Raw genomic sequence first — 25,120 nt, 5'->3', positions numbered from 1 at the left:
TAGAATTTTCTTTCCTTTGCTGTCGCACTGAATTTTTTTACTTTGCCATTAATTCAAAGGATTTTGTGTATGTAGCAGAAAAAACAACGCCACATAGTGGTCAGTGCAACACATTGTTTTGATGCCAGTTATTGTTAATTACAGGCTTTTCCAGATTCTAATCACCTCCAAGGTTGTCCTGAAGGCTACAACATCCAGAGCTGCTGTACATCCCAGAGCTGGGGTCAGGTCATGACCCTGGGCAGAACTGTGACCCTGGAGAATATTTGTCATCCAACAGGAGGAGGAGGAGGAGGAAATCTAAAGGTAAACACACGTCAGTGTGAAATCTCTGTGTTTGGTCCTGGATGATTCCTCGGCTCCTGCTTTTATAGTGTTACCACTACTCCTTCCTTCTGTGGCTGTTTTGACCCTCGATTATTGATTTTTTTTTTCTCCTCTCCACAGAGGAAGTCGATGCCGAGATGAGCACTACCGCTGCAGCACAGAGGGTCACTAAGTTTATTGCCAGAGGAGGGAGGGATGATTTTTATTTTCTTTCTTCTTCACACACTCACAAGCACAGACAGAAGAGGAAAGAAAAGAGAGGAGGGAAACAGAAGAAGAAGAAGGAGGAGGAGGAGGAGGAGGTTTTTCTGTCATGGACAGAGTGTTTATTTTTAAACCAAAGCCTGGGATACCAGGGTAAAACTCAGTGATATCAGTGCCTGGAGTTGCAGTAATAAATCAATGTTTTGTGTTGAATTTTCTACAATAATGAATACTATGAAAGCCTAAAGCAGAGAAAACAGATCTCCACCAATCAATGGTGTTTCTGTCCTATTTTAGGGAAATTGAATTAAATAAATGTAAATCTCAACTGGACTGAGATAGAGAAATAAAACACAACACAGTGACTGCCAACGGTTCTGGCTGAAAACTCTGTTGTTACTGGCAAACGGTCAACATACAGTTGCCAGTTTGTTACCTCACGTCCTAACAGGCGATTCTGCGGGGGTAGAGTTAACGTTAACCTAAACACTCAGCACTTGGTGTTCTTTTCATCTTCTCGTCTTTACGCCACCATCCCATCCGTAACGTTCAGGTTTTTCTGTTATTCACTTTCAGTCTCTCTCCCAGGGACACACTGGCATGTAGACTTTGTCAGTTGCTTTAATAACTGTTTCAAGGCTTCTCCACTGATTGGATTATTTTATTAATTTAATTTAAATCCTGTTTACACTCAACACTCACTTCTTCTTCTTTTGTCCAAACAGCTGCTGGTATCCTCCGTGTTGCATCACAGCCAGTGGTCCCAACAGCTGCCGGTATCCTCCGTGTTGCATCACAGCCAGTGACTGAGACTGAGTGTCAACCTGTGATCATCATCATCATCTCACGAAATGTCCAGCAAAACATGGGCAGAACACAAGCACGTAAATCTACACTACAATCACCTGAACATGGGCGGAACACAGGCACGTAAATCTACACTACAATCACCTGGTTGTATTTTCTGTGGTTAAATGTTAAAGAGAATCCAGTTGTTTTTATTTTTATTTTTTTAATTAAATTGTAAATTATTGCAAGAGATGTTTTATGTGGATTAACTGAACGGAGTTAAAGCTGTGCACGAGCGAGGATACAGTAATTCACTAATATTACAGTAAATGTGATGATGTCACGATGGTTTCTGTTTCCTGTAACTGCAGCTCTGCTGCTGGGACTTGTACTTTATTAAATGCTACGAGTCCAGTAACTGACATTTATGGAATGTTAAAAAAAAAAAAGATAGTTAAGAAAAATTACAGCTAACATCTACAGTATATTAGAGGCTTAGCAACAAGATATTTGGCACTGGTGTTTAAACGTGTGCAAGTTTCAATATGCTTCATTTTACGCCACTTTGTGTGTGTTTTTTATTTTTTTGTTTTGTTTTTTTTTTGTAGGTGGCGCTATGTTAAGATAACGTGTCGTGCAGATTGACAACAGTGTCGACAGACAACTATGGTACCGATGAGAGTGTAAGTCAATATTATATTACATTATTTGTTTGACTCGGCGTGTGCTTTATCGACACGAGCTTTTACTGACCCCCAGCGTCAGACTGTGGCTACTACAGCTTTACGGTTTGTCTTTTGATGTGATGAAGAAAGTTAAAGTTCCTGTCGTGTTCGGGTCATATCTGAGTGGGGCGAAGGGGGATGAATGACAACACAGAACCACCGACCTAGAGACGATTAAACACACATCGATCGTTTCAGACCGAACGGCGTCTTGTGCCGGTACTCGTCTCTTTCTTCCCGCCCTTTTGTGACAGCCCTCCGACGGGAACCAACTGCCTAATGAAACAATGTATCGTCTTCAAACAGATCCAGCAGGTGTCTGTTCTGTGAAGCCAACTGTTTTCCACACGGTTGTGCCTACGCTCCACCCCCTCACCTTCAGGTGAACTACACCTTCAAGAGACACTAATCAATGTATCGAACGTCCACACTTTGAACAGCATCTGGTGACATCTTGATGATATCAAGTCCACCTTTCAACTCTTTTTTTTAAAAGAAATCAGAGTCCACTGAGGGAGTTATACTGGCGATGACAAACCTGAAAGGGAAGCATGTGTTTGGGGGACACCTGGTGGTACCTGGTTAGACCACCAGGCTTTAGCTTTAGTAATTTGTGTTATATTCTTACAACTTTTTTTTTGTTTTTAGCCTTTTATTAGCCTAATGTTGCTATATATTTGCTGCCATTTTAATCTCTGTTCTTTGGCACTTTCTATTTACATCTGGTGTGATCTTGGTAAGTTTTGAAGCTTCCTTTAAGCTGACCTTCAGATAATGTTGCTATTTATTTTCTTTATTTATGTTTTTATTTCTTCTTCTTTTTCTTTCGGCTTTGTCCCTTTTTTTTCAGGGGTGTCCACAGTGAGTCATTGATTTCCATCTCTCCCTGTTCTCTGCAGCATCTTATGTTTTTATTTATTTTATCTTAAATCATGGTCATGGGTTTATGGCTATTTATTTATGTAGGATGTCATTTATGCAAATATGGACTTAACCTTGAAAACGTATGTTATTTATTATATGTGCTTGCGTTATCATCATGTTATCATTGCGTTATTTTTAATGGAATCATTGTTTAAACGTTTGTTGTTAGTGACGTGATATTTTTGTACATAAAATAGCAACTAAGGTTGAGTGTAAAGTTTTAAGTATAAGTCATTTTGATTCCCCTTTTCTGCAGTTGTTTCTTGTGCACAAAGGTATTCTTCAATTGTTTGAGGTTGCAGGGGGCGAGGGGAGGGGGGTAACATTGTTTGTTTTAATGTGTCACGTCGCACAGTGTGCACGTCTAAAGGGGGTTTAATCATTACAACAAACTGCCTAATTAATGGAGCGTTGAGGATTCCTGGCCTTTATACTGGGTGACAAAGGCATCGGTTTTTTGGGGAGGGGGTCGGGGGGGTTGCTTGTCTGTCATAAATCAGTAGCTGCAGTGAGTGTGTGACAATGAGACGGTGATGTCTCTGCTGCGGCCGAGAGGCATCTCCGGCGTCACACGACTCTCTGACCTCTTGGGTGAACTGCTTTCTAGGAATTAGCGCCAACCGTGAAATCAAGCGTGAAAGGAGGTTAACTGTTAACCAGGAGCAGCGGTAGATCATCAGCAAACAGGTGGAGGAAGCACACATGGAGATATTTGGAGACCCAGAGAGGCTTTCTGGGTAAAACTGAGTTTGTAAACAGCTGGTCTGATGTGCGAGAGTTTGTCGTTTAACTTAAATACATTTTGTTAGTTAACAGTTCACCTGCGCTGCTGTCTAAATTTCGTTAGTTAACAGTTCACCTGCGCTGCTGTGGATTAAGTCTCAGTCGGATACAAAGTGTTTGTTTCAAGCGTTGTCGTCGTACTGAGGAGGGCTTTAGGTCCCGTCCCCTTTTTAAGGCTCGTTATTGTTTAACTATTCACAGCGAAGCGAATATAAACTGAACGAATTTGAGGAGTGTGCATTTAAATGTAATTTCAATCTTCGTCTCTTAAAGGTCACCTTTCCTTGGCCAGGACTCGAGCCCTCCTTCGTGACCGAATAGATGCACCGCGAGGAGCAAGGCATAACTGCGGTTGGCTGCCGCGTGGCCCCATCTGAGGGCTGCGACCCAGATGTTTCATTCAAAGGTAAACTTTTTTTTTTTGCTTAATGTTGTTGAGAATAACTCCGTGTGCTTTGAATACTTTGGGTTTTGGGGCAAAAAAAATTGTGATTAAGGATGAAGATTTGAGCAGGGAGCAACTGGAGGAGAAGGAGGAGGAGGAGTAGGAGTGTGTTGACAGAGAGCTGTCCTTTTCCTTTAGCCTCTGGAGTTAATTATATTGTCAGGGATCTCATTAGTGCTTTCACACTCCACTGAACTCCTCCATCTGTATCAACGTCTGCACGTGTGTTTTCAGTGAGACTTTATTGGCTGGTTTAACAGGTTCTGTCAGTTGTAATTATCATTTAGTGTGTTTTGGGCTACAGCGGTGCCGTTCACAGTGTTTCTTAAAATATACAGGAAAGGTGAGCAAACATTTAATCACAGATTGTTATAAATATTAAAGGTTAACACTAAAAGAAATGCCTGAAATAGCTAACAACAAGGGTTATTTATTGTTAAAACAAAGTAAACATTAAAAAAATAAAATAAAGAGGAAAAACTGAATGAAACTCAACCCAAACCTGATATGAAAACCTGAAAAAATGTGTGTAAAATCAAAAGTGAGCCACAAAGTAGAAAAAACAATTAACCAAAAATAATTAAGTAATTACTAATTGATGTTTTGTGCATCTTTGTGTGGACATTTATATTTTACAGCAGAATCATTGTACTAACTAAAGAATGCCTGTGTAACATTGGTTTATTTGTTCAGTGACCACCAGAGGGCACTGTGCGCCCACGTTTTATATATAATAATCCTGGCCAGATAAACAAACGTTAAGCTTCATTGCAATGAGTTACTTCTCCATATTTAGAGGAAGTGAGTTCTACATATTATTATTTTTATATTATTATTTTTTATTATTTTAAAATAAGGAAAAAGAAGGGAAAAAACCTAAATGTTAGCCATAAGATTGCTAAAAGTTAGTTGCAGTGCTGGCCCTGAACAATGTGGTGCACTATGCAAAAATAAAAACATTAAAAACAAATTTAAAAATTAGCAGTCAAACAAGACAAAAGACCAGAGGACATATATTAAAATATATATTATTTCTGATGTCTGTGTGATTTTGGCGCCCCCTCAATGGACGTTGCCTATATTGCCACAGGCAACCACTGTCAGTCTGTTTATTGGTAATTATTTATAGTTTCAATAATTTAATAAAATCGTGTTTAAAGTGAAGGAGAATGTCTTTAAATCGTATTATATGTCTTGGGGTTTTTTTAAAATTATTATTGAGACCAAATTTGAAACTGAAATAAACGTGGAACAGCGATGACCCCAGACTGTCGGCGTTCTGGAACAGCAGGAAAACATCCTGACGGAGTTCAAACCCGGGACGCGTCTCACGTTGTCTCCTGATTTTTTTTTGTTGTTTCATTGAACTCAACCGATGGCTCCGCTCTGAACACAGTCTGGACAGAATGAATTTAATGAGTTTGATAGTCTATCATAAAACTTACTGTAGTGTCTGTGCTTCAGCTTCAGCCCGGTGACCCGTCTCTTACGGTCATGCCGTCGTAAATCAAAGCGCGGCCCGCGGGCTTTTAGTCTGTCCAGCAGGCAACAAATCATGAAGGAAGATAAAAAAAAATTTATCACAATCTCACAATCCCAAGTCTCTCACACTTCTCCTCCTCCTCATCTCCATTTTGTGAAGGGCGTGTGACTCATTTGCAGGATGAGACTCCAGTAAAACCATTAAATGGCTTTTAAACAAAATCATTGTATTTGATGCTGGAGGAAAAAAAATATCATTCTGACATCAGTAGAAACTGCCGTTGTTGGTTTAATGTCATGATTTTAAGGTCGGCCACTTAATGAGAAATTCTTATTACAGTCCTGGAGATGGGATGGAGGGTATGGACAGATGTGGCCTCTCTGGATGGAGAGAGGAATGAAGACCGTGTTCTTTCTCTCTATGATTGGCTCTTGAACATTCTGTGCCCACAAAATACTAACCACAAGGCCTGTTCAGAATAAGAGAACAAACAAAATCTTCTTCTTTACAAATGATCTAATGATGAGTATGGATTTATGTGGCAAGAAAAGTATGTATTTTTTTTTAAATTTACAGACAAACTTATGTGTTGGTAAAATGATCCATTTACCTAACACTGATGTAGACCATCCAGCCCAGTGGATGGCGGTATTGTACCTAAAGTTTGCTTGCTAAAGCAAAGAATATGCACAAAAAAAACATGTTTGTGTGTATATATTGTATGAAAACAGTTCCTGTGTTTAAGTTGTTTTCTTTTAAATACAGCAGACGTGAAAAACTTTTCTGTCAAAACCATTAACTCCAGCTCTAACCAGCGTCAGGCCTCATTTCTCAGACCAGGAATGATTAAAAAAAAGTGGAATTCCCAGTGCGGTCGATGTGTGAAATCAGCTGCCCTCAGTGACCCCTGTGTTACCTCATGTGCCAGGTTGCCACAGTAAACGGCAGCAACTTCCCACTCTCACTTCTACAAAGCTGCCAGCACGTGATGCCTGACCTGTCCTGTGCCAGGCCCTTCAGAGGTCACCGTGAACCCTTGACCTTGACAAGACCCTGCCAGCTCGGAGGTCAGGGCAGTTTTGATTCCTCGTTTTGATGCCCGCTGCCTGGCCCTAAAATACGAGACTAGCGAATTTGCTTCTGGTGCAGTTTTTTTTAAACATATTTTTAATGCACGCTGCAGGTCACAATCTGTCCACTGGTAGCGCCATTGTCGTGCTATAATTTGGCAGGTTTGTTTGTGCTTTTGCACGTCTGTCGTGCGTAGAACACGTAGATGTGGTAAACAGGTTGGTCCGTGAGCGGATGTGATGAGTGGTGAAGTAGAGGGCGGCCTGTTGGGGTGAAGAGTTTGGATGGGAACATACGACCTTCTGTTCCTCTTACTGATGGATCCATCTCTCCCAGGGCACACAGGACTTCTCCTTTCTCTGTGCCAGCTGTTTCCGCAAAAACACTTTCTTAAAAATGTGTTTTCAGAAAAAAATGATGCACTGTCAAAAAAACATTAAATTGCGTATGTGTATTATATGCATTTTTAACCAGTGGCCAGTTCTAATTCAGGACCAAGTGATGGCAGAAGTGGTTGAGTTTAAACCCTGGTGGCAGGATGACCTCACTACAAAAATGTGTTTTCTAAACGACATACTGTAGATTTTTCTCTAAAAATAACATACCACCCACAGGCCTTGTGTTTAAAATGTGGGCTGGATTTCTAACCACACATCGTCTGTCATGTGTGCCACGGAAAATGATGCAATTTGACTAAATTGTTTTCTTTGTACTTCAAATAATTTGTCTTAGTGGCAATGACGGGCATAGCAATTACATGCTCTTCCACTAGGTGGCTGCAGATGGCTGTAACACAGAGGGGAAAAAAACAGTCAGTGCTGTTCAATATCTCTATATTGTTTTTCTTCAATTCCTGTGATTATGTCAGAGCTGTTTCACCTTAACAGGCACAGGTTTTAAATTTAGCTGGTAAATTGAAAGTAAAAGTTTATTATATGTAATTACATATACTTTTGTGATGATTTGATCAAAACTCTCAATTTATTTTCTTATATAAGGTAAGTTGAGGGCAGAGAAATCCGGGGCTGGTTCATTTCATTTGACAAATGCATGTAAGTGGTCCAGTCCAATGGTTTACTTCTTTTATTGTGTGATTGTGAATTCCTTTTATTGGTTGTTTTCAGGGAACTTCTTCCACAAGGTCTACTTTGAAGTCTGACTCCGAGAGACCCAGTTAAAATGATTCATGCTGCTCTGATATCTCCTCCTTTCCTTGAACCTCCGTGGCAGTAACGGTGAGTCTCTCCTCCACCTTCACCTCTCACGGGAAATTTACGATCCCTGCGACCCCACAGGCCTTTGTCCCCATTTCACAAACACGTATTTGCTTAAAACATGTGCAGGAATGAAGGATGGTGTTGTTTTCCTTGGCTGTTTTTACTGTTAATTATTTATCTGTCTGTGGACAGTGAGAACAAACCCGCAGTGGTTTTCTCTCGGTGATAAAAAACGACCAAGAGGCACAAATTAAAACCACTCTTCTCAGTTTTTGATGAGGTTTTTCTTACTGCAGGATGAAAACTTTTAGGGAAATGAAGCTAAATATTTTCTCCACAAAAAAAAAACACAGTATACATTTAGATTTCATTGCCTTTTATTCAGGGTTTGATGAACGGACTAGGATGTAGCTGTGTCACATGACCACCGACAGCTGGTCTGGTTAATTAAACCACTTAACTGCTTAAAAAAAGTCACAAATTTAAAACTTTGCTCCTGTAGTTGTTTGTGACCAAAATTGTTTTATAAATTTTATTCTAATTGTGTTTGAGCTCCAACCACCAAGTTTGTTGTTTTGCTTCAAAAGAAGCTCTACATCTACAAGAAGCCCATGAGTGCCACCTACTGGGTTGTTTTTTTTTACACTGATAATATTTGTACTTTGCACGGAAATAAAATAAAAAAAAAATACAGAGGGAAGGTCGAACCCTTCCTGATGAAAACATGTACTACACTTCCTGTCAAATGGCAAAAATAACTAAAAACTGAACATTGATTAGTGAATCAGCCGTACTCTGCCTTTAAGTCTGTGACTTTCCAACGAAAGCACATCCTGTTCTACAATATCCTGCCATCGTTTGAGTAAAATAAGACACTGTAGGTACGGAACTGAGAAGAAGTGAGGTTGAAATGACTAGCAGATTCTCATTAGTTATGTTCCGTCCTGATGACTGAAGGTTAAAAGCTCAATTTTGGGGCCAAATTGCTGCTTGAGGTTCTGAAATGACAGAGAAAGATGTGAGAAGCCTGTCACATCTGTGGGCACAATTTGAACCTTTCCAGTCCTGGGTGCACTTATGCCCTAGGTTTGGTCAGAACGTAAAGACTGTAGTCCATTACCCACGCACCTCAAATGAGCCTCTGGAGCAGGAATAGACGGCACAGCCACCGAACATAATCACGTAAATTGGATTTAGAGAGGTGAGAAGCGAGCGCGACGTTGTTGTGAATGATTATCTCGGCAGGTGTGAAGGTGGCCCACAACTGGGAAAAGCTTTTTCGTCCCTGCGTCTCCCCTGTCGTCTTTATCCAAGAAAATTGCAAGGGCAAAAACGTACTTCCAAGTCCCCGTGAATTTTTAGAGAGGCTGCAGAAAAAGGGAAATTGGAACTAGGGAAGTTTTTCTGTCTCCGGGTGAAATTCAGTGTGAATTAGTGAGAATTTGACCTGCTTTAATTACTGACCGTGCAGACGCCACCTCTGCAGGTGTTAAAGTTTAAAACATTAACACCAGATTTTCCTAAAGCCATTATATCAATTTGTTTTACATATTTTGTACGTCGCTTTTTTTCTACTTTTTTTTAGTTTATTGTTTTAGCTTCATTCTTGTTGATGTTATTATTTTTTGCGAGTCTTGTCTGTGTATTAGTACTTTGGTCATTGAATGACAGTCATGAAATCTGTGGTGTGACAGTGAAATCCTTGAGTCTTTGAGGTTACTGCTGATAAGATCCAGAATAACCCTGAGTGTGGGTTTTATCTTGGAGGAGTTTGATGTCAAATAAATAAATAAATTTATGTTGTGTGTCACAATCATATAATAATGTTTGTTATTAGTTCTTCTGTGTATGTGTTTCTTAACAGTAAGTTTACAAAAATCAATGGTTTAGTAGGAGACTAAAGTAAGACTAGGACGAACTGGGACTATGACACTGCCCTCTGGTGGCTGCTGCTACTTGATTTAGGTTAATTTTAATTTAAAAAAAATGTGTATTTCCTACATCACTCATGTCCTTCTTCTTCTCCTTTAGGTTTGACCAGCAGCTGTACATCATTTGTATTGCACTACTGCCCCTCACATGATCTGTTTGCTAATTTGGTAAACACGTCCAATAGGACTTGGCTATCGAGAGGGGAAAGTCTCGAGAGAGTTAAGGTACGTGGAGAAGAAAACGATGTTACTGGGTTCAAAATGAAAACACATCAACAACAAGATTGTTTTGTTTTGTTTTCGTCCACAGTTCGTCACCAACGGCTCGTAGCCTCGGATGTAAAGTCATCAACAGTTTCCTCCCAGGAGTCTCTCTGCTAACGAGGTCAGACTTCCGTTACAGGCCACTCAGTGATTGACCGTCATTTAACAGAGTAATATATGCATGAAAGGGCAGTTAAAGTTACACTCAGTGATTGACCGTCATTTAACAGAGTAATATATGCATGAAAGGGCAGTTAAAGTTAATTACAAACAGTGGGGGGAAAAATTCAATCATTATCGTGTTTAATTTTACATTTCTTGTCATTTGTCACTTGAAAGTTCAGCTCCCAACTGTAAACACTGATGGAGTAAGTGCTCTCACTGTCCTGTAGGGGGCCTACCTTTGTTAAGTTATGTTTTATGTAAATGTAAATCATACATTATTCATCAAAAAAAAAGTTAATGGTTTTAGCTTCACCTTAAAACAAGTAATTATTTTTAAGGAACAGCTATTATCACATATTTATTATTATATTATATTTAAAAAAAAAGTTTTTTAAAACCTAGTTTGATCACATTTTTTAAAATTTTTGTAAAAAGGCAAAGTTAAAAAAATTCATGAAATGGTAGAAATATTAATGAAGCTTTCAAATAACTAATGCTCATAACTTTTTTTTCCTCCAATGATTCGGATGAAAACATCAGAACAAAAGTTGTCAGGTGTTTTGCGTGCTTTTATTTTGAAGGATCCCTGTTCACATCGCCGTACGTCTCACTTGACATCATTTCCCTAAACGCAGCTGCCGGTTCGTCTCTGCGCTGAAAAGAAACGGTCGAGTCTTCAAATCCACGCAATCAGTCGCAGAAGTTGGTCGATGCCGGAGCTTCTCGTGCCCTCTGCTCCCGCCGCTGCTGCTGCTGCTGTTGAGGGGGGGGGGGAGGAGGAGGAGGAGGAGGAACTCCACAGATCGCCAACAACTTTGACTGCAGCTCCTGCTGGTAGGACAGTCCCCATGTTTACTCACACAACAGTCGTGTTAGTGTCACAGCTGAAGGCGACGTGCAGGGGGCGCAGGAAGGAAAAAGTGTCCCGGGGCAGAATGAGTCCAGGCTGTCAGCAACAAGTGGAAGAGGAGGAGGAGGAGGTGGTGGAGGAGGAGGTGGAGGAGCAGGAGGCCTGATCCCAAAGCTATCAGATTAGATGCGTGTTTTCTCTGAAGTGATTCCAAAAAAAAAAAAAAAAAATCCCAAAGCTATGTAATCCTGGTGAGATTAGGAAGAGGCAAAACAGCAACTAGGATTGGAAAAAAAAAAAAATTCTAATAATTTTACCCTGGTGAAGTGACGTCAGATGGTCGGCTGTAGAGTGTATGTATGTTTGTTTTGTGTGTGTGTGTGTGTGTGTTTGTGCAGCAGGCGTTTAAGTTGAAACATGCTGTGATGTGCACATTAGTCCACTTCAAAAAGCACTTATCACTGGGTAAACATGCAGCTGCCTGTTACACACACACACACACTGTCACTGTGTGGAGTGTTTTAACTCACGGCCGTTTACATTTTTATAAATCCCCGGGTTTCAAACCACAGCTGTTAGGGATTTTTGTGGATTCTTGAAAATATTTGTCGTTGGTTGGTGTTCAGTTTTCAACAGTTCATCAGAATAGAAAAATCTCCTGGATTAAAAAGGCTGGATTACTGTGTAACATATTAGTAACCTCTCTGTGAACGGAACAGTTTTAGTTGTTTCATCAATTTAAAAAAAGAAAAAAGAAAAAAAGGACTGCGATAGTTTGTCAAACCACTTCATTACAGACATAATATTAGCTCTGATATAAATTGTGTTTACAAAATATACAAATGAAGGGAAAACAAATGTAGCTTTGAATAATTTCTTCATCACTTTGTGATGATTATGACGGTGAAGCGAAGAAATTAGTTTTGTTTTGTTTTTTTACATGGAAAAAAAAGGACTTATTTTCTCGGTGAAGTTATTGAAGTCGTACAGTAAAACAGTCCAGGTTCTGTTTCCTGACACTGTTGAAAAACATGTAGCATTGGGGTCATTTATTCACTCTAGATTGAGTGTGAATGAGAGTGTGAACGGTTGTTTTTTTACTGTATGGAAACCAGTAGGTTTGGAAGAAAAAACTTTAATTTTTATATAGAACTGCAGCAGTCGATTTATGAAATTTGACTGGTGACTTGATGTGAGTTTTTTCGTGAGTATTTTTTTAATATATTTTAGTTTGTGACTGATGTTGTCGTTTAAACTAATTTTTTTATTTATTATGTATAGATTTCAGATCCACCCGTTCATATTTTTGCCGATAGTTTTGTGCAGTGTGAGCATGAAGTGACTGGTTGATGACAGTGAATTAACAGAATAATTCACTGTTGCTCTGTTGTCCATAAACAGAACCTGGAGCAGCACTGAGCTCCGTCCTGTTCTCTCAGCTCCACGTTTAAAAACAAAAAAATAAATAAATAAAAATAATTACTGAGTGTAGCAATTATGAGTAACTAAATTAGTGTGCAACTATTTTTGGCTGTTTGTCACTTTGAGTGACTGTATTGTAATATTTATTTTTTAAGTTTTGTTTTTTGATCATGTTTCTGTGTATCTGAAGATTGAAACTAAATTTTTTTGTTTTCATTTTCCTGCAGAGTTTAGCTTAATTTCTCACCCGTTGATTGTGTTAGAGTTTCCTGATTACCTTGATTTTTTTGTTTTTGTCCAGAAGGCAGCAGTTCACTGGTCAGAGAACGTGAACGCTGCTGAAACGTGCTCCGAGTTTGAGCCACATTCAGTTGGACGACATTAGTTACTGCTGTGTCTGTAATTCCTATGAGGTTCTTAATTAAATGGAGAGGTCTTTGCTCTGGGTGGTCCGGAGAAGTGGAGAACAGTGTGAAAGGGTTGTTTTTTTTCTTCCTAATTTTTCTGTGAGGGAACTGAGGTCCAGACTGGGATGAAGATTTATCAGCTCCCTGTTCATGTTGTGTCCAGTGAATATTCCCCTCAGACCGATGTGATAATTTTCCCTCTTGCAGAATAAACTGCGTTTCCAAGTCATTCCTCATCCCTCCTGTTGAATGAGAGCATTTTGTTAATTTACTCCGTTCTTTTCTCTGTCTCAGCGAGAACAGGCACAGGCAAACTACGGCTCTGTTTGGGCGTTTGATTCCGGCCCGCCACACTAGTCTGAATTATGTTATTGATTCGTATCACTATACTTCTGCCTTTTTCCTGCAGTGCCTGCATTTGCCCAATTGGTGGCGTAGAAAGTCTAAAAGCATGACTTTTACATGTAGTTTGTCTTATTTCATACGAACACTTCATGTCTCTGCTCTTGACCCCTCCTCCCTCACCGCCCTCACCGTCAGATCTTAGGACTCATTGTGGCCCGCGGGTCAAAGTTTTTATTTTGTTCATTTTTTTCCCCAACAACTTCTTCTTGATTTTTTTCTTTGTTGATGGGCTTCAACAATCCGGTGAAATGCTTCACATTCTCGCCTTTGACCTGCGGCGACATCACGACTCGTACTCCCTCACTCCGTGTAACAAGCTGGGGTTTCTTTCTGCGAAGCGTTCTCTTCACATCCGTTTCCGCCCAGTTTTTTAGGGAGGCGCTGAGACGTGGGGATGGGAAAAGCATCGTGGCCTTGAGCTTTTGTGTTGCAGGCATGCACTTCTGGCTAAAGGCCGGGAACGGTCACTTCAGACGGGTCTTGATTTAGCTCTGTTTATAAACGATCAGGATGTGAGGACGATGTTCTTGTGTGAAAATAATACACGAGGAAGGCATTGTAACGTTTGCCGACTCGCAACTCGGCACAGTGTTGTTGGGCAGAAAGATCTACCCTTCTTTTCAAGAAATACTTCATTGTCCTAAAATCACGTATTTGGATAAAAAAAATTAAACAACTGGAAAAAGTGTGTTTGTCTGTAGCAACACTGCCCTCTACCTGTAGTTTCTCTGTTTCCATGTTTCTTAGACATATTTTTAAATTATTTTTTCTGGGTTTATTTTGAATGGTAATTGTAATCTAAATGTGGACATTGTACAGTAGGTGGCAGTAGATGAATCTTTAGGCTTAAAATGGAAGAGCCAAATGTTTTCCTTTTCTTTCTGGAGTGTTTCCGCAGGGACGTGTAGTCACAGAGATATAGACTCCGGTGAAGTTTGGTGGTGACATTTTTAATGTCGTTACTACAGACTCCGGTGAAGTTTGGTGGTGACATGGCTGGAGGTGTACAGCCTCACAGCTCGGTGCCTGGTGTACAGCCAGGACAGACAGACACAGATGCTGAGTTAGACTTTCTCTCTCTCTCTCTCACACACACACACTGTCTGTCTCTCTGTCTCTCAGTGTGGAGTTGTTGCCATGGTTACCTGAAGCCATCCTCAGGTCTTTCCCTGAGGGACAGAACCTATTGGTTGAGAACAGACTGAATCGGCCCTGAATAGAATTTCCCACCTGCTGCCATGTCCCTGAACTAAACCTTGTTTAAATCTCTATTAAAAGAACACACACACACACACACACAGATGTATTGTGGTGAGTGAGACTCCTGCAGGAGCAGCCGTCCTGAGTGGGTGGAGCAGATACTCTTTTGTCCGTTCACCTCAAATGACTCATTTGTTTTTGGATTTATTCAAAGAGAGTGGGGGAAAAATAAGTGTTTTTTTTTTTTTGTTTTTGTTTGGTTTTTAAACTTGTGTTTAATTTTCCATCACCATCGATCATCCATGGTGACTTAACCTGCAGCTAATCAAACTTCAAACTCAGAGTAGCCCGGACTGCCTTTGATTTTCAGCCATGTTTTTGGCCCGCGTGTCAGATAAGGATTAACGAAGCAAAAGAAAACAGAGACGGGGCTGAAACTGTCCTGCTGCTGCCGCCGACACACACCGCTAACCAAAAGGGTCGCTCGGTGGTAACGGTTGAGATCAATGTTTCATCCGTTAGCCGGGTGAGTGTGTGTGTGTGAGTGTGTGTGTGTGAAGGCCAAGGTGTGGTCATTAGTTCGATTAAAAATGTTTCCAGTTCAGGTTACCTTGAACACGTCTGTGAAATTGGATCATGTTCGTCCTCGTGTCTTTTGTTAAAAACCCTGATCTGTTGTGAATCAGTTCTGCTACAGATGAGGACAGAACCATTAGTCCAGGAATGAAACGAAAACATTTTCCAAATTGTTTTGTAAATTAAAAAAAGAAAAATCAATTTTTTGCCCCATCTCTCAATAATGGACATCAGGCGTACTCACTCTTACTCTGATTAAATTTGTTCCAGATATTAAATGTCATCTTCCATGGATCCAATGTCAAGAGGCTGGGGAGCCCCATGTGGCTCAGGAGCCGCGGGTTGCAGACCTGCGGTTGGTTAAATAAAGAGCAATGAGACACGGTGTGTAGAGCCATCACCTGCCTCTTTAACAGACATGAAATATATTTCCCTCATTAGTTTTGAGTGGACGAGGCTGGTGGTCCAGAGTCCGGGTCCAAAAATACAGAACGGCTGCAGAGTTGGCGGCAAATCAGCAGCGTGATATTTATTTTTCCTTTTTTTTTTTTTTGTCCTGTAACTGTTGTACTCACTGTGTCATATGTCAGTGGTGTTGTGAAGTAGGTGTACGGCTCCGTCGGCTGCTGTGCTCTCACAGCTGGAACTGTCAGTCGGGATTTAATTTGGGAGAAAATTCACGTTAGCACTTTGCGGGACGTTAAGTGTAATTAGAGTCTGGCAAATGTAATAATGATTTTCCTTCTTTTCTCTGCAGAGCTGCTTTCACTCTTTAGGCACAGCTCGTCCAGCTCCGCTGGTTTGTTAGGCTTTGTTGGCTCGTTCTACCAAAGCTTTTCTCAGCTATGTGCTGAGATTAATGACCCCCCACTCCTCCCCCTTTTCCTCCTCCTCCTCCTCCTCCCTGTTGACTGTCAGAGAAAGGGGTTTCAGAGATGAACTTTATGCCAAAGCGCGCCGACAGTGACTGGAGTCAGAGTGTGCTGCCACCCAGGAATGATTAACTGGAGTGGACTCTTCGTATCAGACGTTGTTGTAAAGTGAAGGAAGCCCTGACGTCGCTGTGGCTGTTTGTGTTGCAATTATTGATGTAGCAGCTGTTTCTGGTCGAAAGTACAGTATAAATCTCGCTCTCCCTCCTCCTTCTGTCACTTCTCAGACACGGCACACCTTCGGCGGAGTTCTTCCTGATCCAACAGGAAACCCTGGATTTTTGCTTTTCGCAGCTTTGCGTCCGACGGCATTAGCGTGGCAGACTGTGGGTTAGAGAGGAACTCACTGTTGACCTACAGCGCTCTGCAACCGAGTGGCAGGATTTATACACAATCTAAGAAAAAAAGTAGCTCAGAAGGAAGGTTTGGGCCCATGAGGTCAAAAGTAAGTCCCACGGTCCGAATCTGGCCCCAGGATGTGACAAGTGGTCCAGATTATTTTGTTATAATTACTGTAAGAAATGTCTTTTGGGTTGTGCAGAAAGATCAAAGTGTAGTAAGAAATCGTTGGTGTGTGTGAAGAGGTGATTTGGTTTTTGTTGTTTTGAGATGTTTTTATGAAGCTGGAGTTTGAAAAAGGTTTTTTTTTTTTTTTTAAGTTGCAGTCTATTTTCCTGTGTGCTAAACCCGTTTTTTTTTTTTTTTAGATTTAGCAGCAGCTCGTGTTTTTTATGAGTTCCACTCAAACACGTTCTGTTCTTTTAGGCAGTGACATCGTGCCGGCTGTGCCTTACTTGGAGAAAAGGTTCTTTTTTAAATGAAGAAAGTAGTAATTAAGGAATTATGTAATTTTTTATTTTTTTTTAAATGTAATGTCTTTGTCCTGGAACCATGTGAAAATGTCTGGTATTAATCACGGTGTCTTTCACAGCTGGTTTAAATACAGAGACGTTATTAGAGCAGTTCAGAACAAGATTTCACTCTGGTGATGATTGAAAAAAACATTGAAACCAGAGACAGCTCAACTTTATCTCCTCCAACCTTGAACTTTTAGGTCAAACAAAACCTAAATTATGTTTTTTTTTTGTTTTGTTTTTTTTGTCTTTCAGCTGCAAAAAAACAAAAAAACAAACTTTGATTGAATCCATGTGCAGAAGTTTGTGGAGGTCAGACCTGGAGTGAGCTGTGAACACACACACACACACTGACCGTTGGACTGTGTCAAGGCCCGGTGGTGAGCCAACAGTTGGGTAACATTTATTCACCAGCCCGTGGGTTGACCATGTGAGCTGAAGCGTCGAGTGCAGCGTCCTCGTCTTATCTGTCCCAGTCCCCGTAGATCATGACAGCGACGTTGTCCTCTGGCCACAGTTGGCGCTGATGATGTAGGAGCTGCGTCGACACCCAGGCTGCCTGTTGTAACGATGACCACCGCCCCTCTGGAGAAGGAGCAGCCCCTCCTTCAGCTGCAGGAGGTGGGCTCCAGCCGCGTTAGAGGATGCATGCTCTCCCCCATCCTCAGTTCCTGCTCCTCCTCCTCCTCTCCGGGGATGACCTTGGACCCCAGCCATCCCATCTGCATCCCCTCCCCTTACACAGATCTGGGCCACGACTTCACCGCCAGCCTTCCCTTCTACAGCCCCACCATCTTCACCTACCCCAGTCCCAGCGTCGCCGACGGCTCCTCTGGGCGTCAGTCCCTCAGCCCGTCCGTGTTCTGGGCCGGACATGGACGCGTGGGCTCAACCGTTCCGCTGCATCACCCACAGGGTCGACCCCAGCATGCTCCGACCCTGCAGAGGACGTGGGTGGAGTTAACGCCACGGGAGAGTGTGTTAAGCAGAGAGTGAGAGAGCAGGTGTTGCGGTGACAGTGTTGTGATGTTGTGACTGTGTTTGTATGTGTCGGGTGTGATTTGTGGTTTGTTTTGAGAATATGTGTGAGGCAGAAGTCAGGGAGTCTGTATTGAACAATTAGAACAGTGTTTGACCAAAGTCAGGGTTTCTGTGTTTCCCAGCGTTTCTGGTGAAATGAAGGTGAAAGTCAGAAAGAATGTAATGAAACATTATCAAATGCAATTTGCAGTTCTCGTCACCATGGCAACGTGAAATGTCATTAGCAACACGGCGAACCATTAGTTTGTTCAGACTGTTATAAAGCTGTTGTTGTGTAAGCATTTATGGGAAAAAAACTACCAGGAAATGCAGCGTTGACCGTGGTTAGTGTCTGTTAGTGTGAAGTAGTAACTGATCAACTGTTGTTGTTGATTAATGTAATGTTTCCCACAGAGATGGCTAAGCTTTATCTGCCCGTCTACAATGTAGTGTCTGTTTTCACAGGCCTGAAAGTTCAGTCTAATGAAGTCTAATTTGTGACTTTATGTTTAAAGCAAAAGCACGAGGAGACGCTCCCAGGAGAAGGAGGAGGGCGTGGTGTCATGTGACCGGAAGACGGATCATCACTTCTGCGCCGTGTGTCACGACTTCGCCTCGGGTTATCACTACGGCGTGTGGTCCTGCGAAGGATGTAAGGCCTTCTTCAAGAGGAGCATCCAGGGTGACTTTTAGAATTCTTCCCACACTTTAATGATTCATAATATATATATATATATATATATACATATATATATATATAGCCGGAATGTTCTCAGGAAACAGACCCTGAAGTGAGAGTTCTGCGGTCTATACACATATATATATGTGTGTATATATGTATATATGTATATATATTTATATATGTATATATGTATATATTTATATATATACATATATATGTGTGTGTATATATGTATGTGTGTATATATAGATATATATATATAAAGTGTGTGTTATTTTAGGACACAACGACTACATCTGTCCGGCCACCAATCAGTGCACTATCGACAAAAATCGCCGTAAGAGCTGCCAGGCGTGTCGCCTTCGAAAGTGCTGCGAGGTTGGAATGACCAAGTGTGGTGAGTCTCCTTTCATCCTGTCAAGGAATAATATTATTATTATTATAAATAAAATTAGTATTTGAGTAGATGATGAAGGATTCAGTGTTCCGTTACAGGAACTAGACCAAAGGTTACACAGTGACTGAGATGTGGCTTCTGATCGTCACCTGCACAGACACACACACACAGTAGCCTTCACTTCCTGTTTGTATTCCGGTAGTCTGTGGTTGGACTTGCATTTCTATGACACTAATGATGCGCGGGTTCAACAGCAGGGCATTAGATTCTGTCGCTGCTGTTTTTGTTGAGTTTTTAGACCGGTGTGATTACGTCTAATGGTCGTGTGTAGTGACTCATTTGTCCTCGTGGAGAATGGTTTTTTTTTGGGGGGGGGTTTGTTTTTTTGTACTAAAATAAACCCTGCCTCTGTGTCCTTGTTAGTGTGAGATTTGTGTCATTAAGTCAAAAAAAAAAAGAAATAATTAGGCCTTCCTGTTTGCAAGGTGCATTGAAAAACTTAAGTTATTTGACAAAAATAGTAAAAGTGTGTCATGGTTTTGGCTCAGTGGTGGCGGTCCATTAGCAGTTCTACGAAGGAGAGCTGAGAGAAGTGGTACCAAGAGTCCATTAGTGGGACATGGAGTTCTCAAGTATATGAAAAGAACACACACTGAAGCTGCTGAAAACCCCTGCTGCCTGGGGCGATGCCCTGACCGTACGCCACCCCCTAGTGTACAAAATGGAGAAGTCCTCCAAAAATAAGTTTCCAAGGAAACACAAGAGAAATTCCACGAATGTGGGCACACATCGGTGGGAATCACAGGTGCTCAGAGCCATGTACAGGAAGCAGAGAGGGACTGTATGTTGAGAACCATGTGTGGTGATAAAGGTAGTAAAAGAAAGTAAAGGACTGTAAAAGTATTGTTTGTGTTCCAAAGTCTGTGTTTTGTTTGTGCTGTGGTTCCCATGTGAAGGAAGCTGTGAAAAGACTTTTATTTTGACAGGAGTTTGTGAAAATGTCAGATGAGTCCAGTCATTTTTTTGCACAGATATTAAAACACAAATGAAATACAGTAGACTGTAATCTGTCAGAACGCAAATAGAAAATGTGAAAATGTGTCGCTGTTCTTCATCCAAGGTATGAGGAAGGAACACGGAAGCTACCGGACCCCTAAGTCGAGGCGACTGACCCGTCTGTCCACGCAGAGCAAACTCAACGGACCAAAGGCGTCAGCTGCACCAGCGGAGAGTTTGCTCAAGGAGCCGCAGCTCCCGGTGCTGACACCGGAGGCGCTGATCGCGAGGATCATGGAGGCGGAGCCGCCCGACATCTACCTCATGAGGGACATGAGCGGGCCCATGACGGAGGCCACCGTCATGATGTCACTCACCAACCTGGCCGACAAGGAGCTGGTCCACATGATCACCTGGGCCAAGAAGATCCCAGGTGTGTGTGGTTGTGGTACGGTGCTGAATACGGACTCTGTCATCCAGTGACGCTGGTTGGAGTTGGATTGTTCACCTTAAAAAAGTGTGTTTGGTTGTAATTATATAAATAATTAAAATTTGTTTTTTGTTTTTTTTGGTTTTTCATCTCCTCCTCAGGGTTTGTGGATCTGAACCTCCTGGACCAGGTGCACCTGCTGGAGTGCTGCTGGCTGGAGGTGCTGATGATGGGGCTGATGTGGAGGTCAGTGGACCATCCTGGGAAACTCATCTTCTCCCCTGACCTCAGCCTCAGCAGGTGAGTGGCATCAGAACTTCACTGTACTTTGGTTTTGTTGGATATGAGTGTGTTAAAGAGAAAGAAAACGACAAAGAAAACCACTGAAGTGGCCCTTTAATGTGTTGATAGTGGAAAAACACAACTTGGATGTGTTTATGTGAAAGCAGAATGTGGTTGAAGTATTTGGTTTTGTTATATAATAAATAAGTTATTGGTTTGTTTGTGTATGTATTAATAAAAAATATATATTAATAATAATATATAGTGCCGATCTAATAACATAGAAAATAAAAAAAAGTGAAAAATGAAATAGAAATGTATTGTTTGTAAATGTTTTGAAATTTGGACTTGTGTATATATATATATATATATGTTCAAGGATTAATGTCCTGAATGGCATTTTATTTTATATATATATACAGTATATATATATAAACATTGCCAATCAGGATATAGATAGATAGTGTGTGTACTGGTAATTTATAGCTTCAGGTCAAAGGAAGTGATCAGTCATCCTGTTGAAATTAATTGACTGCATGACATCACCTCCTGTGTGGTCGATCTTATCAACGGACGTGAGACTCAGTGAACTGCAGGCTGCACCACTTTTAATAGGGTGTAATCAGTAAAACAGTGTTGGAAAAAAAAAAGTAGTTTCCTGAGAGAGTTGGTGATGAAGTTGAGAATGGTGGTGTGGTGCTGCAGAGGAGGTGAAGTGGTTGGTGTAAAAAAAAAAAAAAAATGAACACATGATGAAACCAAACAAAGTGATGTGTGTGTGTGTGTGTCGTCCTTGGTGTGGTCAGAGAAGAGGGGAGCTGCGTCCAGGGCTTCGTGGAGATCTATGACATGCTGATAGCTGCCACGTCCAGGGTGAGGGAGCTGAAGCTGCAGAGAGAGGAGTACGTGTGTCTGAAGGCCATGATCCTGCTCAACTCCAGTGAGTACACGCCTGTGTCTGTGTCTGTGTCTGTCTGTGTGTGTCTGGGGCAAGGTGCTGTGTTGAAATGTTTTTTTTTTTTTTCAGGAGAGAGTGTAGTATGAGTCGTTATATGTAGTTAGGAGTTAGGATTAGTGCAAGACTGGGGTTAGGATTAAGATTAGGAGTACATCTGTAGGTGCGATGGGTGGGTTTGGGGGGTGGGGGATGTACTGCTGTATGTGAAACCACAGTCCAGTGTGTGGTTGGTGTGTATTGTGTGTATTGTTGTTGGTGTGTCGCGGTGTGCGACGTTGGCAAGGAGACTGGCTGCAGAGCTGAAGTGAGCCGCTGTAATGGGAACACGGTGAGGAGGTGAGGTTTTTTCTGCTCCTTGAAATTGGTTCTGCAGAGTGCTGTGAGGAACAAACAGTGATGTGAGTGGGTGAACGGTATCAGTATGTCAGAGATATGTGTGTGTATGTGTTTGTGGAAGGGTTTTTTTGTTTTTTTTGCAATACTCAGTGTGCGTGTAGGTTCAAGTTTATCCCTGTAGGGGCTGCTGAAGTGCATTTGTGGATGCAGCTCAGTAGTGACCTGATGTCTTTGTCGTTGTGTTTGTTGTTACATTTTCAACCAGAAACATCACAATGTGAACAACAGGGAAGTGAAAGTATTAAATATGGAAACTGTGTTTGTTGACATTAAAGTTTATTATGCAGTATGTGTTTGGAGATGTAGTTGTTTGTGCAGGCAGGGAGCTGATGGTCACGTTTTTCTAACAGTCAGTAACTGTTGGATGAGACTGAAACCCAGGGTGATTAGAGTTGAATTACTGCCACCTACTGGGCCTGTCAGAGACTAAATAAAATGAGGCAGAGGGCCAGCATTGCTGCAGCAGAAAGACATGATTTAAACGTGTGGTTGTTGTGGTGTGTAGGGCCGTGGTAAACATTAACGTGTTTGTCTTTGTGCACGTATGTCGTGACAGACATGTGCCTGAGCTCCTCAGACGGAGGGGAGGAGCTACAGAGTCGTTCCAGGCTGCTGCGTCTCCTGGATGCCATGACCGACGCTCTGGTGTGGGCCATCGCCAAGAGCGGCCTGTCGTTCCGTCAGCAGTACACCCGCCTCGCTCACCTGCTCATGCTGCTGTCGCACATCCGACATGTCAGGTAAACATCTGAGACTGAAAAAGAATAAAGTTTTAATTCCTGTCAGTATGGGGAGGTTGATTCTGAAGATGGATGTCATTTGGATCTGTCGTCTTTAGAGGTGTGACTGTTTTCTTCCCTTCCGTCTTTTCCTGTTGATTCGTCTGCAGCAACAAAGGCATGGACCACCTTCACTGCATGAAGATGAAGAACATGGTGCCTCTGTACGACCTGCTGCTGGAGATGCTGGACGCTCACATCATGCACAGCTCCCGTCTGGGCCGCCGTGCTGCTCCCTCTCCTCACCCTCCTTCCCGTGCATGTGATGGGCAGGGTGTCACGGACCAGAAGGAGACGTACTCGCAGTCTGCAGACTCTGGGAAGAGCTCCTCACACACATGGACTCCTGGCAGCCCCAGAGTGGATGGACATTAAAAAAAAAAGACAAAAAGAAAACATTGACACACTGCTAAGGTTTCACCTGCTTTGCACATGTTAACTCACCAACGCTGTTTTAGTTTGTGACAAGGTAAAAGCTGGAGCCCAGGATGGATGGAAGTTGTAGAGAGGTCAGAACTGTAGCTTCACTGTCGGGCAGTGCCACGCCTCCACCTGGTGGAAAAGGTGAACAGTATCCTTTGCACAAAACTTATGTCATTAAGAAGTGATAGCTGGTGTAAAAAGTAGGACAGAGATTAGATGGAGAGATTAGAGCTGGAGATTTGTGATGGTTCAACAACCAATCAGGGTGAAGCAGTGAAAAACTGTGAGGCAGGGGTGTACAGTAATGGTATGAATGTAAATCCAAGTCAAAGTGGAACAACAAGTCAGTTTGTGGCCTGGAAAAAAAATAACAGTTGAAGTGAGGTCATGTCAACTGTCAGTGAGGTGTTAGTTGCTGGTTGTAGGTGGGTTCACAGATGGTGTAGGACCTGTGGTGCCACGCACTGAGTGTCAGACAGGCAGATATCAGTTTAACCTACATGCGGACTGGTAACTAAGACGGATGAGGTAGGACAGGAAGTGACTGGAAATGGAGGTGGTGAGATGAAGTGAGCTGCAGAGGGAAAGGTGTGGGTGGAGGAGACACTGCTGTGGGTTTGGTGTGTCTTCCTGGAGCGGCAGTGTAGAGGTGATGGAAGTTGGGTTAGAAATTACAAACGAATGTGTAGGCTAATTGGATTGATGTTATTGTGACTAATGTCAAATGTCAGGCAGAGAGAAGGTTTGAGAAGTTAGCGTAAAAAGTGTTTTATCAAGGTGAAGAATCCTGAACTGTTCAAATGGGTAGCTATGCAACGTGAGGTTCATTTGCAGATGTTTTTTTTAGAAATGTGTGGGTTATTTGTTGTTACTGGGAAGGTGGTTTGAAGTCCTGTTTTGGGCAGTGTAGTTACGATGGTAAAAGTAGCATTTTGTCATGAAGCAGTATTTGTCATCAGTGGCAGCAGTTTGGAGTGTCCAGGATCAGTTGGTGTGAAGAGGAAACTCCCCAAACAGTGTTTATACTGTGAAGGAGTTTGGGTTTACAAAGGAGTTCTGAGTGAGGAGAGCAAAGTAAAAGGCAAGAAGCTAACTGAGATGTTAGGGTAACAACAGTGAAGTTGTGGCTGATGTTAGTGTTGGGAGAGGCCTGAAGATTAGTGTATTTGCAAGGTAATTGTTTGTGTGAAATCTGTCTATAAATGGAGAAAGTTAATGTGTGCTGTCACGGAGCTACAGTTAGGAGTGTTGTCAGTGAAGAATCCAAACCAGCAGTTGTTTGAAGGCATCGTGAGGCTCCAGTTGAGGTGTGGGTGAGATGGTGGAGGACTAATGTGATGTGTTGCTTCAGTAGCATCTGTGTGAATCACGTACACGTTGCTTGGACAATCAGAAACACTGTGAAGGCAAATGTTGTTGTCAGAGATCTGACTGTTGTGTTTCCTTCTGGACTGTCAGTCAGAGCTATGTAGTAGCAGCGGTTCTAGTGTTGTGTTCTCTGAAGGATGTCATGCACGCTTTGCTTTTATTTCAATCGTTCTGTAATGACATGTGAATAAGCAGAGGAGGTGGAATCCTCTGTTGTTGTCAGATTTTGTGTTTGTTTCACTATGTAAAGTTACAAGTTACCAATCAGTTCAGAGTGATGGTATTGGTGTTTCCTGTGAAAGGAGGATGAAGTTGTATTGGCACATGTTAAAAGCAAACTGTCTTTTCATGTTGTGATTTGTTGCTGAACATGTTGTGTTTGAAACCATTAAATGCAGCCAACATATTGTACAAA

The 25,120-nt window shown here is 41.9% G+C and overlaps 1 protein-coding gene across 2 annotated transcripts; it reads left to right on the top strand.

The window, feature by feature from the left end:
* The first annotated feature begins 1,928 nt into the window (after positions 1 to 1,928).
* On the top strand, positions 1,929 to 25,120 carry esr2a (estrogen receptor 2a). 2 transcript variants are annotated; one of them, XM_025056607.1, is made up of 14 exons: positions 1,929 to 2,003; positions 4,026 to 4,158; positions 7,876 to 7,986; positions 10,000 to 10,124; positions 10,210 to 10,284; positions 10,964 to 11,162; positions 17,230 to 17,966; positions 18,510 to 18,676; positions 18,957 to 19,073; positions 20,194 to 20,502; positions 20,661 to 20,799; positions 21,588 to 21,721; positions 22,692 to 22,875; positions 23,025 to 25,120. In XM_025056607.1, exons 7-14 carry the CDS (start codon positions 17,545 to 17,547, stop codon positions 23,287 to 23,289), a joined length of 1,737 nt encoding a protein of 578 aa, XP_024912375.1. In that variant the 5' UTR covers positions 1,929 to 2,003; positions 4,026 to 4,158; positions 7,876 to 7,986; positions 10,000 to 10,124; positions 10,210 to 10,284; positions 10,964 to 11,162; positions 17,230 to 17,544; the 3' UTR covers positions 23,290 to 25,120.

This window comes from Cynoglossus semilaevis, chromosome 7 (genome assembly GCF_000523025.1).
Source record: "Cynoglossus semilaevis isolate Cse_v1.0 chromosome 7, Cse_v1.0, whole genome shotgun sequence".
Classification (NCBI taxonomy): Eukaryota; Metazoa; Chordata; class Actinopteri; order Pleuronectiformes; family Cynoglossidae; genus Cynoglossus; species Cynoglossus semilaevis.
Note: the sequence above shows the minus strand (reverse complement) of the source record. Positions and strands in the feature narration are given on the sequence as shown.

Bases quoted from the DNA above. Each gene is read 5' to 3' on its own strand.
- esr2a (XM_025056607.1), top strand. From the start codon at position 17,545: ATGACCACCGCCCCTCTGGAGAAGGAGCAGCCCCTCCTTCAGCTGCAG. The intron at 20,503-20,660 runs GTGTGTGTGGTT...TCTCCTCCTCAG, and splicing joins CTGGGCCAAGAAGATCCCAG to GGTTTGTGGATCTGAACCTC. The intron at 22,876-23,024 runs GTAAACATCTGA...ATTCGTCTGCAG, and splicing joins TCGCACATCCGACATGTCAG to CAACAAAGGCATGGACCACC.